General features: G+C 37.4%; 1 protein-coding gene across 1 annotated transcript in view; it reads right to left on the reverse strand.

Moving 5' to 3' along the window:
- CDK14 (cyclin dependent kinase 14) overlaps positions 1 to 18950 on the reverse strand; it is a gene marked incomplete at both ends in the record, with an annotated part of 240919 nt that overhangs the window by 131985 nt on the left and 89984 nt on the right. Inside the window, one exon of the mRNA XM_079538094.1 lies at positions 12840 to 12919. Within this exon, the coding sequence (XP_079394220.1) occupies positions 12840 to 12919 (80 nt within the window). The remainder of the gene's footprint in view (positions 1 to 12839; positions 12920 to 18950) is intronic.

Consider the following 18950-nt stretch of genomic DNA (forward strand, 5'->3'; position numbering starts at 1 on the left):
ACTCTGCATGGATCTTGGGCATATGAAACATGGAGGAAAAAACACCCTTCTGCTGACAGCTCCAAAATAACGTACAGAGGACTTCCTCCTCTTAATGACGAGCCATGGTTGCTTTGACTTAGAAGCTCATTGCAGAGCAGAGATTGAGGCAGTTTCCCATCTGCACCTCAGAAATGCCTATACTCCATAGGAATAATTTCAAGTTAAATAAAACAAACCACTGAATAAAAGCTCACCTTGTGATACTAAAGGCTCAAAACCATAGCTTCTCTTTTCAGAAGCATATCTATTACTCAAGTTGCTTGTCATTTAATTTTGACGTCTCTTTTATTTAAATTTTAAATTTAAACCTCAAATGAATGTAATAAAAACTAAACAGCACTGATTAAGGAAGCTCTAAGTCCATTACTCTAAAAAAATACACATCCTTCAATCCGTCTAAAAGGAAGCCAGTTAAGACTTGAAAATGTCACAAAACTGGTGAAAATATCTCATTCCATGCTTTAATAATTTTATTTAATTAGTTGATTAATTAGTTGATATCCAGTAAAAGGCTGGATCCCATGGATCCCATCATACTTGTTTTAACATCAAAACATCAGAAGTTGCAATAATATATGCAAATTTCTTTGTAGAACTAAAAGTATGGCTGTCCAAACTTGACTGGAAAACTTGATTTAACAGCAGCAATGTATCAGAAGTTCATTCCAGGAAGAAAAGGAAAGAAAGAAAGAAAAGAAACAAAATCCCTTGGTTTTGGGAGGGGTGGAGGGATGTGAGTTGGGTTGGTTGGTTTTTAATGCCCAGAGGTTTCTTATTACCTCAGAGAAATAAGAAGTTGCTTCACACCCTTGAACTCTGATCAGGAATTATTTACAGTCAAAGAAATGAATTCTTTGAATGAGGCATTCCATCCAACATCTTGTCCACAGACATAAAAAGGGATAAAAAAACAAATGCATTGGCTGATGGGGAGATGCAAAGGTTATGAATGCAATTTATAAGCCCCTTGGACCAGTGGCCAGAAATCTGACAGAAAAGTGTTCAAGAAAATCTTGAACCCATTATCCACAGACATATACACTTACAGCTTATTTAGTTTGACCTCTTCGATAGAAAGAGCAATTTTCAAGCTCATAATTTTTTACTGAGCATATTTTTAGGAAGACATCTATCCTCCTGCAACAATATGGCCTAAAAGTGTCCCCAGTTCTCATGCACATTTGGGACAGTAAGAAATCCTATCCCTAATCCCATACAGACTTTGAATGAAGGCTATGCATTGCTCCAAAATTTTTTCTTTTGTTTTAGATAGATTTATGTGAGCAGGGCTGAGAGATGACAGCATACAGACAGAGACACTTCAATATCTGTAACTTGAATTTTGTTTGTGAACTGCTGCTCTAAGCCTTAGTTTCTCCACTGACATGCAAAATAATGCATTTTTGATTATGCAAATAATCCTCTGCTTTGTGAATAGGGCCTCAAGTGATTCAAATGGTAATTCAGTCAGAAATCTTGATGCAAAGCCAGCATTTCAACCATGTCAGTTTTATAACCAAGACTTTCTGAGAAACACAGAATTAAAAATTGAAAAAAATACCATTTAGGATCACAAGTACATTGAGATAAAGTAACCTGAAAAGTGTGGAAATTCTTAACAAGATTTTGTCAATGAGCCTACAACCTGCTGGGTCTGTGTTTAGTTACACATCCCTTCAAGAACTGACAGTTTCCTAATGGCAGCAGTGCAACACCTCTATGCTGTGAGAAACCAAACCAAAATAACAAAAGCTAAATTTTATCCAGAGCTTAATGTGCTAAATACTCAGGGTTGTTTTTTTTTTAAATAAAATCCCCATACAATCCAGCACATATTCTTATGAAAACATTAACATGAAAACATGTTAAACACTGCTTCAGACTTCACAGCACACAAAAGAGCAAGCGTGCATTCTGCACTCCAAAGAAACAGACGGACAGGCAGTGTGTGAGTGATTTATCCTGACGTTTGAGGCTGACATTTATGAAAAGTATTGTACATTATATTTTCTTCTAGTTACAAAATTTTAGGCAGACTACATAAAAGGAGGCACATTTCAATTGTGTCCAAACTAGAACTCCAAAATTGACCTAGTGACTTTTCATTTCATTTTATTTCTTTTCAGTCTGTAGCTACAAGAGTGATTTGAACTACTTTGTCCTCTTGCATTTTGGGAGATAAGAAGGGCAGGAAGTATGTTTCCAGATGGAAATCAGTCATACCAACACTGCTATCACCCTGCCTATTAGACTAGCTTGGAGGTACATAGATTTTCTATCATCCTTGTGACCTCCCTCAATGTTTCTGCACAGGGAAAATCAGGTGATAATTAAGACTAAATGAAGCCCAAGGACATTTGGTATTTAATTACCTGACCTGTACAGCTAAGAGGGCTTTACATTCCTAGCTCTCAGTTTAAGTCACTTATAAACAAAAAAGGGTGTCTTCCTCGGGAGATTAAGAGCAAAAAGCTGAATGCATAAAATCAGTTTTGAGCATCTTTTCAAGTCACAATCCACAGCAGTCTCATTCACTTTAATGCCTTTCTAACATCCCAGATTAATAGGCAAAGAAAACTAGTCAGTATGACTTCTGCATCAATTAAAGTACTTCTGAAGTGACATTCACCAAAGGACAAATATCTGTATCAAATCAGAGCTGACACAAATCACCAAATTCAGCTAATAGATCCTCACTTACAAGGCTTCCTCCTTTTTTTTTTTGTTCATTTTTCATTTGGCTTCAGCTAAATCCACTACCAGATGGGAAGCTGCTGAGCTTTGTGCCAAGTGGCCCAGACCTTAAAAATTCACAAATTGCACCATTACAAATTCTACAGCTCTAGACTATATCCCACACTGATAACTACTAGACACCACTATCACGTCTTATATGTTAATAAATGGGTCAGAGGTGGAAGGTCAGGATACCCTATTACCAGTCTCTGAACCATCCAGTTCCCTTTCATCCTAGAAAAATACAATGAATTATCAGTTTCTTTTTTGTATTGCTTACTCAGGAGGAATATTCCCAAGAAAAATAATGTGGATATTCATTTTCATTTCTTTGAAGATGACAGTAGAGGTCAGTTTCTGATTTTGAAATGCTGCTCTCTTTGTACTGATTATAAAGACCAAAAGCAGTAAATTCATTGTTGCTGCAAGAAGAGATTCTATTATGAAGCATGTATATCAACTTTATTTCAACTATATATTTCAATCGTCCTCAGTGATAAATCTCCCACACGAGCAACAACTGGAGAATACAACTAAGACATTTGCAGTACAGTCTTCAGCATAAGGGAAAACAGGAGTGCGGAAAAAGACCGATGTTATCTCCCTAAGGGCCTGACCCAGACATCTGAGCCTACAGCATTTAGCAGAAGCTAGGCCTAGACACAAAAGCTAAGGAGAAAACTACGGCTAACTGGTTCAGATGCTGAACTGCCATCTTTGAATCACCAAGGTTGGAAAAGACCTACAAGATCATCCAATCCAACCATCCACCTATCACTAATAGTTCTCACTAAACCATGTCCCTCAACACAATGTCTAAACATTCCTTTCACACCTCCAGGGTCAGTGACTCCACCAGCTCCCTGGGCAGCCCATTCCAGTGCCTGACCATCCTTTCAGAAAAGTAGTATTTCCTAACAGCTGAACCTTCTCCAGCACAACTTGAGGCCGTTCCCTCTAGTCCTATTATTAGTTGCATGAGAAAAGTATAAAATATCTTGCTCAGATATTTTTGAAATTCAGGACATGGCAGTGATAGAAAACACATACAAAGATCTCGACAAAGACGAACAGCTTCACGTAGATTTGAAGTCACCATTTTAGTCACAAGGCTAAACAGTACAGTTGCTGAGGTTGTTCCTTTCATAAAAGGGAGACATATCAAAGAACAAAACAATCTGAAGAATTGGCTAGGTTTAAGAGACACCAGATGATATCATGCTTTTGCTTACTATGGATGGTATTGGTATTTGGAAGGTGTGCCCCTCAAAGGTCTCTAATCAATTCAAGCAGAGATGCCAGAACTTACTATAACCTTCACTTAGATTAACAACCAATTAGTATTTCTGTCCCCAGTCAAAGCATACCAAGGGATATATAGTCACAGAGAAAAAGTTGATGTTACTCTGAGCAAGATTAACTTGAGCTCTCCATTTTATGGCTGTAGTATAGCTGTAAAAAGAGATTAAATTTGCATATAGAATAAAAAGACATGCTCACCCACTTCCACTTAAGCAATAAAGCCATGAGGGCTGCACAAGGTTTCTGTAAGATGTATAGTTAGTTATGTGCTATAGCTTTGTATGAAGAAAAGATTGCACCCCTCTTATTATCTTCCTATATTTTTTATTTGCCACTTTTTCCTACCCTTCCTGTCATAAAAGTACAGCACAGCAGAGAACAGTTCTAAATCACACCTTAAAATGGCAAGAAAACAGATTTTATGAGCAGAAGAAACTTTTTGGAGCAGAATGTCCCATCTGGGCCAAGATGGAGCTCAGGTGAGGTGTAAGCAGAGTTAGGCAGAGGAATCAATGGCTTCCCTGAATGAATGGATTTTGAAGCTCCTAGTGCTGGAATTAGCACAACATCCCTTACCCACCACTTTCCATGTGAATACTGACAATTTCTGCAACAAAAATAGGGCAGAGCCTGAAAGGTCTGCCATCAAACTAAATGTAACAGCCATGAAGAAAGGAATCTGAATGGTGAAATGATAACATAAATAAAAATAATAATAATAATAATTCCCTAAAGTGCCACCACATTCTTTTGTCTTTATCTGCGCCCAAGAAAGAAAGGCAGAAGGTCACATCTTCACTTCAAAAGTGCTAAATGAAGATTCAACCAATAAAGCTGTGCTCAGCTTCAGCAGCCTACAGCAAAAACATGGGGAGGGGGCAAACAACTCTGTGAAACATATTTAGCTTTATGAAGCCGCCTAATTTGGAACTTTCATTTACAACTGTTAGAAAAGCATGACACTTTTCCCACATGATATGAGTTCATATAGGAGTTCAAAATTTATATCATGATTCCCAAACAGAAACGTCATCATTTATATTGCATTTATGTAATGCCAACTCTCCAGAAGGGTCTGACTAACATATTAGAGGGTAAAAGAGGGGGGAAAAAAAAGGTTATGTTCAGTCTATGAATAGCAAGGAACAAAGAAAGAAATAGGACAGACTTATTCAATTTCTACCCCTTCTGAGCACTGCACATAGACAGAAGCCTTCGTTCAATACACCAAAAAGGAGAGAGAATAACACAGTTTGCATGCACTGAAATGTTAAAAAAAAGTAATATGTAAAAAAAAAGAAAAGTAACATCGAGGTGGAAGCTTCAGCTGCCCTGAAGCTGTACAGAGCAAAGGATCCAACATGTTTCTCTGAGGCCTAAACAAATCAAACAAACTCAAATGTGGAAGAAAGCACAAATCAAGCATGGTCAAAAATTTGACCTAACAAAATAAGAGTCTGTTGTAAAAACTAACAAAAAATTGGAGATTACTTTTCTATTATTAATGTTCAGTAGAAAAGAACATACACTTCTCTACGTCACTGAAAAAGTATATAAGTACCATCCAAAAGTCTTGGGAATTTAAAAACTTCTGTTTTGTGATAAAGAGTACAGGAGGACCCTTTTTGTAGGTTTCAAAACCCAGCTCACCCTTATATGGGAATCTCTCATAGGAAGCCCCTAGAATTCTGTGATTCTGTAATCTTGTGCTCCTCTCTTATCTCAAGGCAGCATACACCTCATGTAACGCTGTAGGATGGCCACAGCAGACAGAGATCAGAGAGAAAACATTTTTGGAGTTTCTTTACCTCTGAATACTTCTTGACCTTAAATATTCAGTAATACATTGTCCCAGAGGCTCTTGGCTTGTGCGCTTTATTTTTAACAACACTGAGAAACAAAGCTGTTATGATTACAAACTGCACTGGCTTTACAGCTAATTGAGCTGTAGCTATTTAGCCTGCAGAAGACTGCAGCTTTGCCAACTCTATAGGCAACAAAAAAGTACCCAAATCTACAGCCAAGCTCGTGTTTATTTTTTACTTCAGAGCTCTGAATCAATCCAGCTTCTAGGGAGAGTGAACTTAGCCTCCGCCTCTAAAAACAAAGAGGCCAAAATTCTATCATAACTCATATGATGTGAATGCTTAGAATAGCTACATCCCCACACTCTTAAACATAATTTCTTAAAGTTCCCTGAGGCTTGCTGAGCCAAACACAGATGAAGCTTTAAGGCATTTCAGTTATGGAAATTGAAATTTCTTGACTGGACTTCATGAAGGAAATGCAAAAGTCCTCCAAACTCCTATCACTCACAATAAACCAGTTGTCAAGCTTCCTTAATAAAAATAATTTAAAAGTAAAAAAACTACTGCGCAAAAGGTAGAATAGATTTGACATGTGGTTTGTTTCTTTGTTTGTTGGTATAAGGATGATTAACTTTAGAAAAAAAAATAAAAAACAACAAAGTAACTTACTCTTTACTGAGATACAATGAATGGACTCCAATTCCTATTTCCATGTCTCCTAGCAGCAGATTGACCAACGACTCCAGAAATACGCAGATATTGTTTCTCTGTGCCCTTGTCCAACAGGATACAACTTCATGTAACGAATAGGAAGTCTATCCCAGTCATCTGGCTAGTGCCATGAGGTCATTGGCTGACTTTAATTTGTAAAGAATATTATGCTACATATCAGTTCAGAATCGCAGAACTGGGATACAAGCAATACAAGTACAATAATTCATCTGCTTTTTTCAGATAATATTTCAGTATGAGATCACAAGTGCATCTACTGAGTAAAAATATAACCTTCTGTAGCACTTCCTTAGAAGGTACAAGTACAGATGTATTACTTTTGGATATATATAAAAGCATAAATGTTTTACATGACTTGCAGTATTTTTACTACAAAGCAGTATTTTCTATTGTGCTCTTATGAGGAACTTTTTGCAATAAATCTCACAGTCACATTGGCCAAGAGGCCTCTCTCAATGAACAGCTGATTTTGTAATATTCACTTGGCAGTTACTATGCATCAGTTTTAAGAGGACTTATCCCTTTCGCACAACCAAATTCGGATCGAGAAGCCTCAGAAAAGCTCCAAACTTTGGGAAGTCTGTCCAGACTGGGACAATGAAGGGGGACTCAGATTTCCTTACTGAACACCCTTCAGGTATTCCTTTTTTCATTTAGGAGGATGCTATTGTGAAGCCCTTTCTAAGGGGTGAGAGTCTATTGGACTTGTGTTAAGAATGATAATTGTACAAGCAAGATTTCACAAACAGCATACAAAAATGTACATTTATATTATTTCCAAAGAAGAAATTCAAACTACGTGTTTTCCATTTCAAAATTGCAATGTGCCTGCTGGTGAAATTTTTCACAATTCCCAGACAGGTTTATCGTGTAAGGAAGAGGTAAGAAGGTGTAGCATGGAAGGGAAGCAAGAAAAAGGAAGACGGAGGTAAGGATGAAGGAGGCCTGAAACTCTGATGTTGGTTTGTGACCAGGAATTAAGCCTCTCTTCACAGTAGTTCTATACCAGCAATCAAATACATTGAGCTTCCCCCTACAAGTTCAGTATACACAGTGAACTTTTCTCTAATTTATATTTTTTAAGAAAATTGTTAAGCAAATCTTGTGTTCTTTGTCTAACACAAGACATGAGGCTGTTCCCAAGGCACTTACACATTATTTTTCACATCAGTGTGAAAAAGCAACAACTTTTTTCCACTGGATCATATGAAAAACTATTATCTGGACAACTGTCAAACCAAAGGCACGGAGACACTCTCTCACAGCAACACTTTTGAATGTAAAATACAAGTACACTTCACTAGCAAGATGTAAAAAAAATAATAATAAATAAGAGAAATAAACTAAAAGTTGCTTAATTGTGACCTTTAGATGGCAAAGCATCAAATTACCTTCAAAGCGTACCTGGTTTAGATGATGCTTCAAAATATGATTTAGGCCTATCAAAAATAAAACATACCTATATAATAAAACAATAGAATAAAGTTTTACTAATAATAGTAAATCACATTAAGAAGAATAAAGAAGCATCAATATTTCCACAGGAGGAAGTTGGAAACCAAATACAAAACAGTATTCATGATTAGGATAGGAAAAACTCTCGTCCTATGAGGAAAGGCTGAGTGAACTGGGTCTGTTCAGCCTTGGGAAGAGAAGACTGAGAGGGGACCTGATCCAGGTCTATAAATATCTAAGGTGTGGGGGGCAGAATGGCGAGGCCAGACTGTTTTCAGTGGTGAGTGGAGACAGGACAAGGGGAAACGGCTGGAAACTGCAGCATAGGAAGTTCCGCACAAACATGCGCAAGAACTTCTTTACGGTGAGGGTGACGGAGCACTGGAACAGGCTGCCCAGGGAGGTGGTGGAGTCTCCTTCTCTGGAGATGTTCAAGACCTGCCTGGATGCCTACCTGTGCGACCTGGTGTAGGGAACCTGCTTTGGCAGGGGAGTTGGACTCGATGATCTCTGGAGGTCCCTTCCAACCCCTACAATTCTGTGATTCTGTGATTCTGTGAAAACATTTTATTGCCCAAGTAACTGCACAAGCAATGTCATAGTAGTATAAACCAGGGTGTGCTTATCTACATATGTACCTAAAAAGTGGAATCTTTGTCCTGCAGGCTAAAAGGAATATTATTACTCTGAAACCAAAGACAATAACTATGGAATAGTAAGTCAAGTTGCTTTCAGATTTATAACCCATCATGGAGTTCAGTATTTAGCCTAGATGAAAGTATGATATTACAGGAAATTAAGGGAATGAAATATGTGAGATAAAGTTTAGGTCATTGAACTTTTCTGCTGGCTGCAGTGGATTTAATCACACTGACTCTGCTGCTGAGGCGTCTCTAAAAAACCAATAATGAGGGTTGCAGTGAAAGAATAAAACACAACTACACAACACAGAGAACCAATCACTGGCTAATCTGTATTCTACTGAATTTAGTTCATGTGAGAAAATAGTGTGCAGATGACTGCCAGGCTCCATACTGTCTCAGCTATCACAGTTGCAGCACATTTTGGATAGAATGATAATCTGCTGTTGTACAGACAGGAGGGAAACCTGCACCACATTCTGGTTAGGTTAATTCAGTCATATACATACATACAATCATTGTTTTTTCTTTTTAGTTTCAGGCTCTTCAGAATTAGATTCTATTGTCCTAGACTGACTGGGTTAAATTCAGAGCACAACATCCTGCAAACTGCACCCCACTAAATGAAAGCCTAATTGGATACAACTGACTTGGGCAAACTGAAAGATTCTTAGCAAAGTCCACCTCTGAATTTTGTTCTACAAATTCAGGAAAAGAGCCAAGCAGTGCTGACAAACAAGCTCCGTTTACCTACTTTCATTCAGCTTTGATATTTATTATTTTGCAGAAGACAGAAAACCACAGCTACTGTGAAAGCAGAAATTCTTCACTGAAGCTCTAGGTAAATCTCACCTGGGCAGGTTGAAAAATCATGATTTTTCTCACCCTGCTTCTGGTAAGTTGGTATTTTTTAGATGTTTGATTGTTTATTATTTCTTCTTCTTTTCTTCTTCTTTTCTTCTTCTTCTTCTTCTTCTTTTCTTTTCTTTTCTTTTCTTTTTCAGATAAGTTAGTGTTTATTTCCACAGTCACATAATCCATATATAAACTCTACATCATATTATTCCTCTTAATCTTTTCTCCTCCTACTTTTGGTTTCCGTTCAGCTTCATTCTGTATCTGTCACAAGAGTAACAATATGCTTTCCTGTGCACAGACATTTACAAAACTCCTTCAGCATGGCCACTATTGAAGATTTCAGTTTATAGCTTCCCCCAGTTAACATTACACAGCATTCCAGTAGGAACACAATGTAGGTATGCTATTTTCTCTCACCGTTTTACAAAAAAACACATTCTACACCACTTTAAACAATCAGCATCCAGTAGTTTCAATTTACAAACAAACTTCTGCCTAAATTTGCCTTACACTGACAGAAAATTAGGGAATAAGCATTAAATCACCACAGTGTAGACCCTGATGTGAGGGGTGTGGTTCCATAGGCATCACAGCCAAAGTCCCAGACCTGCAGTTTCACTGTCCCTTGCTTCTGCCCTCGTGCATTCAGCTCTGTCTGCAGGTGCCCTGAGCCAGCCTGGGGCCAGACTGGCCAAATATCTCAGGTTACTGAGGCTTATATCCTGTGCTCAAAAAACCCACCTTAAGGTTGTGCTATATTTTGCATTTTAAAGGCAGCTCTTCTACAAAGGAGGGAAAACTGTGGGTGGCCAATATAGAAAGGAATTTCTGTAGTCCTTGTGCTATGCTTTGTTTAAATCATAACTATTGAATGATCTCACACACTTATTCATATTGATCTACATTTTTTTTCTGGGAGTTGCCTGTTCCTGCAGCTGTGCCATGATAACGAGGTGTGTAGAGGGCTACGAGCACAGTGTTCAGTGTTTGAAATGCTGAGTTCAAGGTGTACGAGCCTGCCTTTCAAATATGTTTACTATTCTTCAGTCTTTTAGTTGATACAGTACTGATTTAATAAGAGAATGTAGTACATACAAGCCTTCTTATGCCTGCTTAGTGACACTTTAAAGGCTTTTTAATGAGAGCTTGGTCTGGATGAAAGATGAAATGTTATAACTGTAAAAAACAGAATAATGTGGGTTTTTTTTCCTTTGTAGATAGTTTGTTGTATGAGCTCAGTATAAATAAATATTCTTGGGAGCAAGAATTTTACACTTGAATTTTTTTTTTAATTATAGAATCTCATTGCATGAAAACAATGTTCATGCTATCATTGAAGGAGATTTCATTTTAGCTCTTCCTAGAGCACTGTGGTTATGGTTCGTTAAAATTCTTATACTTAGTATTAATAAAACAAAGCTCTTGTCTAACAAAGCTCTTAAGGTTATTAATTCATGTATATTTTCTTAAGCATGTGATGTGTCACTGATTTTGATAGGGGTATACTCATGTCTTGTATTTCTAAACACTAATCTAGGCTGGGACTAGAGCCAAAGATTATTAGGCTAATGAAAGTGTTTTTGTTTATTTTTTTTTTTTTTACTTTTGTAGACTTTTGGATAGGCTAGGTCAAAATCAGGTTAAGAGTGGATTTATTGTTTGATTTTCTTTGCATGCATAGAAGTGACCTTGTTTCCTGGGTAGCTGAACTTCATTCACATTTGTGGAAACTATTAGAAGAAATAAAGTCCAACCAGTACTGTGTAGAAGGCAGATAACCCAGACATAAAATGGAAAGGGGAAAAATCTATTCCTGGATAAACTCTTGCTTTTGTTTTCTTTGTTTTGACTTTGTCACCCCAAAAATGTTAGGGTTAGAAAGGTAAGGAGCAGTACATTACAAGTGTAGCTTTAGGAAGATAATTTCCACAGTGGTGTGCCAGTCTTGGATTATTTGACAGCAATGCTACAGCTGTGGGCTTGTTAGAACTGAAGGAAGCTATTGCTATCCCCTTAGCAGCATCTAATCCACCTTGAGCATGCTCATCAACATAGCTGGGAAATTAAAAGGAAATGGTAGTATAAGCTCTTATAGTGTATTGATTAGTGTAAGTGATTAGTATAAGACTGAAAAAAAAAAAAGTAAGAATGAGAGACTGTTGAGCAGATTTTTCTTGAGCTGTGTTGGCTGACTAAGGGGCCTTGTCCCTTAATTTAGTCTGGGACAATTAGAAAAGGGCAAATAACACTGAAGATGAGTCCAAATTCTAATTTTAGTTATCTGTGTAGTAGTGCTGTCCTAATTTTTAAAAAAAAAAGTGCATGTATGGTAACATGAGCCAGAGCTATCGTAGTCGTAGATATGTCTCTTTCAGATGTTGTAGTACATCTCTTTCCAAAGTCTTTCATACTGGTATGCTGCTGGAATGATGCTGATAGTCAACACAATTTTAAATGACACCTCAAAAGTTGCAAGTCTCCATCTCTCCAGCTCTAGACTAATTTCATGAGTTTGAGTCAGCAGTGTGATGGTAATTTGTTTGTTATTTCTCTACCAAAGCTCATATTTCGTGCCATCCAACAGAGGAGGCTCAACAATTTCTCCAGAGGAGCTGAAGAACGCCCAGCTCAAATCACGCAGCTGTCAGCTAGGAGCATGAGGCTGACAAGAAGAATGAAGGGAGCAGAGCAGAAGGCATGACAGACCTCTCAGAGTGAGCAGGAGAGGAGTTATTCCCAAGCCCCAAAGGTCAGAGCCCACAGGGAAGGGAAAACAAACAAAAGCTATCCTGAACCACACACAGCTTTTATGATACTTTTACTTTTTGTGACCCGATCTTCTGATTGTCTTTACTAATAAGTGCTTTCTTCTTTTCATGCTGCATGTACATGAAAAATTACATCCACCTTCATTTTAACCTGCTGCCCCCTGGACAAGAAACACCATTTATATGGCTTCTTCATGTTCCAGAGAGATTTCTCACACCCACCTTAAACACTGCTGTGCTGTTAAGTACTCATTGGTATAGTAAATCTAATGCAAGCCACAGCAGAGGCAGAACTGCATTATTTAACAAGAGCTCCCACACTACAGGCTTTGTTTTTGAAGCAGCGAAGTTTCTTCCCACAAAGAACACAATCATATTTGAATTCCCAAGCTATTCACTATAGCACTGCACTGCAATAAGAAGTGCAACAAAATTACAAAAAACAAACAAACAAACAAACAAAAAAACCCAACAAGTATAATCATTCCCACACATACCTTCCCTAATAGCTGTAAATGGGGTTCCTTCTTCTTCTTGTAACCTTATCACCTTCAGGGCCACCAGCTTTCCATTAACCCTAAAAGGGAAAGAAATTTTTAAAAGATTAAAGCAGAAATAGTATTTCTCATAAGAGAACTTATTTCCCATCATGTACTTATTTAATTTCTTCTTGTCAATACCAGTGATTTATTTATAGCAATGTAAGAAACGCTTCATAGCTTCCATAATGTCAACTTTACATTTTCACACTCATAAGCAATCCAAGAAATGATCTCAGTGTGCTGTGAGTCAGCCTGTTTCCTTTCTATTGCAGCACTAAACCAAAGCTTTGTTAAGAAGTAGCACATTGAAAAACATGCTTCTGTCTGTTATTTGATCAAAATGTTCAAGCAAAAAGGCATACAATTCTCATCAATCCTTCAACGAGCAGAAAATCCATATTTGTATTGATTGCTTTCTTTCTACTGCATCACACCTATAATTACTACCCTCCAAAAGCCATGGAAGTTTGAGATGGGAAATATTTTTAGGTCATTCTGGTCATTTCCCTTCAGGGCAGGATTGTTCCTGAGGTACTTTCTTGAATACATGGCCCAGGCTAATTTTAATTTAACGATTCACTTTTATAACATTAAAAATATTTGGTGCTCAAAGGCACCAAAAGAAACCACTTTATTTTCCAATCTATTTGGTTGGTTTCACTTCTAGAACTCAAAATTTCACTACACAAAAACCCCATTTAAGCCTTAAAAAAATCCAGTGGGTTCTCTTCATGCAAATTAAATATCACAAAAATGGAATGAAAATTAAAGATCAATATCAATTCCTCAAGAACAAGCTCGTACTTCTGAACCTTTAACAGACTCCTGTGGTATGAGAAGAAATGGTAAGGGTAGGTTATCCAAATGTGCCAAATAAAAATTACTATTTCCTTTTCTCTCTGTAAAAGCAAAATTAACCTTTATAGCCACAAAGCCCAAGGAAGGTTTGGAGATTTCACACTCCTGTAGACATAGATGCATTTCCCTATTGCACTGGGCTCCAGAAGATGTATGCATTTTTCTAAGCAAGATGTCACAGACATCTACGAAATCTGAATTTCTCTTCCTTAGGCTTTTAATTTATGCACTCATGTAGCTTCAGTAAGGCCACAGTATTATTTCTTCTGCTTAACTTTTACTATTGCCAGATTTTCATTACACCTACACAGCGCATCTCACAATGACACTGAGCAACTTAAGAAACCCTGGTTATCAAAAGATGGCTTACTCATCACCTCCAACTGTTCTCACTTGAGACGAGCACCAGCTCCAGTCCCAAGACACTAATCATTGTTGAAAGATAATCAGCAGCTTAGCCCCACTGCATTATCTGGATTTATCCTCATGATTACCAAAATCTTGCCCCAAGAAATGCTGTACAGGATGCACAGACAGGAAAATAAATCTTAATAAAAGCAGAAGTAGAAAGACTGATCACAGACATGTGGCTCATACCATGTGTAGTTTCCCATTCCTCTGTCAATACAGCAGCCCACCCACCGCATATATATAAGATAGACACCTGGATAACTTGATTATTTTACAGTAAATGAAGTAACACTGCAGGAGGAATTTGAATAAGAAAGCTCATTCTTCTGATCAAGAACAGGATGAATGCTCTACTCAAAGAATACAATGTAAAAGATATGCAAAAAGCGGATCACCAAGGTACTAAGGAATGTGGATTTGGACTCTTGCCAGAGTGACCAAAAATTAGCACCTAACATACAGATTATGTTTTTTGTAACCCAAAGTTCTGCATTTCACTGACTCATTAACAGTAATAACACAAACAGCAGTAGCATGGACTTGCTTTGGTGGATTCACAATTACACAGTGCTCTCAAACACAGTAGGTGGGCTGTGCTACTCAATTATTACTGCCACTTTGTCATTGGTACCTATCATCATCTTGACAGACATCACAGCAACTCTTGGCACTACTAAAATTACAGAGCTAATCTTAAACAGTATTTCTCTGGGATTGCTTACTCCATTTTATTGTTGTTTGTATCCTAAATATCCACCTATAACTTCTCAAAAGCAGCCTCATTGGTCTCATTTACTCCTCAGTCATTAGAACTTTTTTCTTCAGCTCATTTTTCTATAAACAGGACAATTTTCAAGTGTACATCTGGAGGTATGAGAATTGATGAAGTATCATCAATTAAAAGAGATAGGTGAGTATGTTTAGCTGCATCCTTTAGCTGCTCTTCCACTGATGCAACTTCAGGCTGCAGTTAGACGATACCGCAGTGATGAGCTAATAGCTTCCTCGGGGTACAGCTCTGCTCCTGCTAAATCCCTGCTGCTGTCTTGTATCAGCTCTCGTTCTTGCCAGACCCTACAGCAAAACACTTACTGAGCTTAAATAGGAAAAGATTGGAGACTGGCCCTTCCAAAAATTTAAATCATATTTTCTGAAAAAAAGATGAAAGCATATTTCATATTTTAAAAAGAAAAATAAATCAACCACAACACTAGAAAAGGTACAAGAAGAAGTGGGACCACCCCTTTGAGAAGCAGCTCACCATGAGTTCAAGTCAGTTACATCATTAAATGTTGTGGTGACTCGCCAAGATACTGTGGCAATTTCTTTAGAAACATTGCGAAAAGAAAAAAAAAAAGCTAACAACCAGACACGGAGAAACCTACTCTGTAACCCACCAGCATTGGCTTTGGAGACTTAAGCAGTGATCAGGTTAGCAGAAGTCCCCCCCAGACATTATTTCACATTTGTCTTACACAACTCACAAAGTATGCTCGCTGTTTTTATTACTTTTATATACAACTAGGAAAACTGACAGGCAGAGAGCATTTTAAAAGGTTGAAGCCAATGCTCTGTGCCTTTCAACACCTAGGATTCATTAAGCCACCTTCCTTGTTTGTTGCCCAAAGGAAAGTTTCACGGCATCTCACAATACACTTCACATGGTCGAGGATTTTTCATTCTCTTAACTGTCCCATTAATTTCTACTAAGAATAATAATGATTAAAAAATTCCAATTTTCTAATATGCAAGCTTTCCACTTTCCTAAACTAAGAGTTCTTTCTCTTATCCAAAATCTTCAGGAAAAGGATAAAATTACTGAAGCCTCTCTAATGACTACACAGAGATTTTTGTAATTTTAGGCAAATCACCAGCAGCTGCCGCTTAGTTTTCCAATTCATGAAAACTCAGCATTTTAAAGTTAGATAATAACTTCTAATACATTTCAGATTTTATATGCACTGTGGGCAAAAGAAAAAAGAGTCCAAATACTTTTATTTGGCAAATGGTAAAAATTTGTATATTATATTAAAAAAGAAAAAAGAGCCAGATGTTTTAATCTGTCTTTCAGCTTTTCATAAATCAGCTCATATTGGTATTGCCAAACTAAATACATTGATATAAATGACTGTTTTTGAAAAAGTATAGAAGATTATAAATGATTCAGTGCTTTAATGCATCATTAAGAACATATAGTAGTGTTTTCAATATAAAGAATACGAGCGAACTAATGACTTAATGGCCTTTACTGGAGGTTACACTGGGGATGCTGATATGTTGCAAAGAGAACAAAAGAATACCATAGCACTGTTTTCACAAGTTCTTCAGTTACATTTAGATGCAATAAATGTTCCAAGCATCACATACTCAAGATTCAAATAATATAAAATCTGCTGCCCTGGTTTCAATCTGCTTATCTATTAGAGGGTTGTACTGCTGGCTGGAGGTGAGGCTTAGCTCACAACTCTAGCATATGCTAAGCCTAGGAACACTCCAGCAAAGTAAAATCATTCATCAGCATTGCTGTGATAATCATGATTTTGATACTTACTTCAAGAAATTGACTTTTAAGAAGAAATGTAATATCAAAAACACATCTAAAACCCAAACCAGGCCATGGTGGCCTAATGAAACCTCTGCCAGAAGTTTCCTATGACAGAAACCTGTCAGAAGCCAAGTCCCTCTGCATTTAGTCACCTCAGATTACTTCACAAAAGAGTAACTTATTCCTAATTTTTCATGATTCTTTTAACCACTACCACAAAATACAGTAAACATAGATTATATTTCTCTAAATATGAAGGACTTATACTTGGAATTCACAAAAAGCATTTACAGTCCTTCTAGAGCCCTACTGTGTAATAAGAGAGGAAATAACATGGCTCATCACTTTCTCCGAGTTCTACCATCTTTTAACCTCCATCCTAAAAGAAAAGCCACTTTACTTTAAAAGGAACTGGTGGTTTAAAGGCATTTCACATTGCTAATGCTTATTAGGGCATTTTTAAAAAAAATAATCAAAGAGTTCCAAGAGATGTGACACATTTAAATTATTAACAAGTAGTGTCACTGGAAGCTGCGGATCTAGTTCTTCACAAGACTCAAATTAACCTCATAGAAGAAACACTGCAGCCCTCACTTGAGTGGGAACCAGAGAGCAGCAGCACAGTATTTACCCCAGGTCCCTCTAGCTCCCAACCTACATATTCACCTTAAGGCAGCTGCTCACCTCACTTGTTTTCTCTACCTTCCTTCACTCAGAGCGGGTGAGGCACTGGCACTGCTGCCCAGAGAGCAGTGGGTGCCCTATCCCTGACAGCACTCAGGGTTGGATGGGCCCTGGGCAGCCTGAGCTGCTGGGGGGTGGCCCTGTCCATGGCAGGGTGGGACTGAATGGACTTTCAGGTCCCTTCCTGCCCAAGCCATTCTATGGCTCTATGATCCCAATCGTACATATACACAACAGCGTCATTCCTCGCAGTTGTATTCAACATAATTATGTTCTGTTCTGATTTTTCTGCCAGATTCTTCTCTGCAGTCCTGGGAAATACAATGAATTTTCTTCCCTCGGTCCAACAGCTGTCTCCAGAGATGATACTTTGTCACCTTTGCAAACTACTTTGAAGGTTGAAGCACAGCACACAGAGCATAATGCAGTCTTCAATATATACAAATACAGAAAACAGCCTCACAGTGTTTCTTTTAAACACAAATTCACTCATTAAGTGTTTAATATAGTCAACAATTCATCTTCCAGTTAAGATCTTCAAGCCTGCATGATTTTAAAATGCTTTCTGAAAGAAAAATTATTTAATAACCTCCTTTGGTACTTAGACCATGTTCATATTTTTTCCACCATTTGGCATTTTAGTTCAGCATCAAGTTGTTATTAGTCTTGCATCAAGTTCAACTTCTAGTTATACTTTTTATGAAAGATTAATAATACTAGCAATGTTTATAAACCATCTACATACATGCTTTATGACATGTTGACTTTCAAATTTATAGTGAAGAGCAGCCTACAAAATATTCAAAACATATCAGCTAAAAATAGAAACTGAAGGAGAAAAAGGAAAAATAAACAAAAGAAAACAAATCAGGCTGCTCTATAAAGTAACTATGAAGTGTATTTTCATAATTCACGAATATATATTCCTTTTCCAGCCATCTGGTACCCCTCGGATAAAAGCAGTCTCATTTGAAGGTGAACACTGATTTTGAACAGTTTGCAAGAAAAGAAACAGTTCAGAAAGTGTAAGTCACTAAGGCAACAGAAACCATAACAATTCTGAAATATTCCATCTAAAGAAATTGGCCAAAAGATTTATCTGTGAACTGGTCTGCTGCACATAAAGCATACCAGGGAGCATCTGAATATAATACTTCATGCTGGCGTGGATTAAAGCTAAGGGAATGGCTAAAGAGCAGAAGTGTGACAAACAAAATAACGTCAAGTTCTTCGGGCTATCTGAAGCCTACAGTACTTGCAGTAGATTGTACATAAAACAAAAGGAAAGGCAATAGAAGAGTCGTGGAGGTTTCAATAGAAATAAATTAAATACTGCATTTTAAAAGAAAAATAAAGTGGGAATAGCAATTAGCCCTGTCAGGCATTCTCTGTAAAGGACGTACATCAAAACATAAAAATGAAAATCCCTAGGTGATTTTTTTTCCTTGTGAGCAGCCATCCACAAACATTTATATGAAATACTTCAGTCAGCCTTTTTTCATAAAGCATTCTACAATACTTCATGCCAACAACAAACACAGGTGGTTTCCACTGATCATTCTACTATT

Source organism: Tetrao urogallus (genome assembly GCF_951394365.1).
Source record: "Tetrao urogallus genome assembly, chromosome: 7".
In the NCBI taxonomy this organism is placed as follows: domain Eukaryota; kingdom Metazoa; phylum Chordata; class Aves; order Galliformes; family Phasianidae; genus Tetrao; species Tetrao urogallus.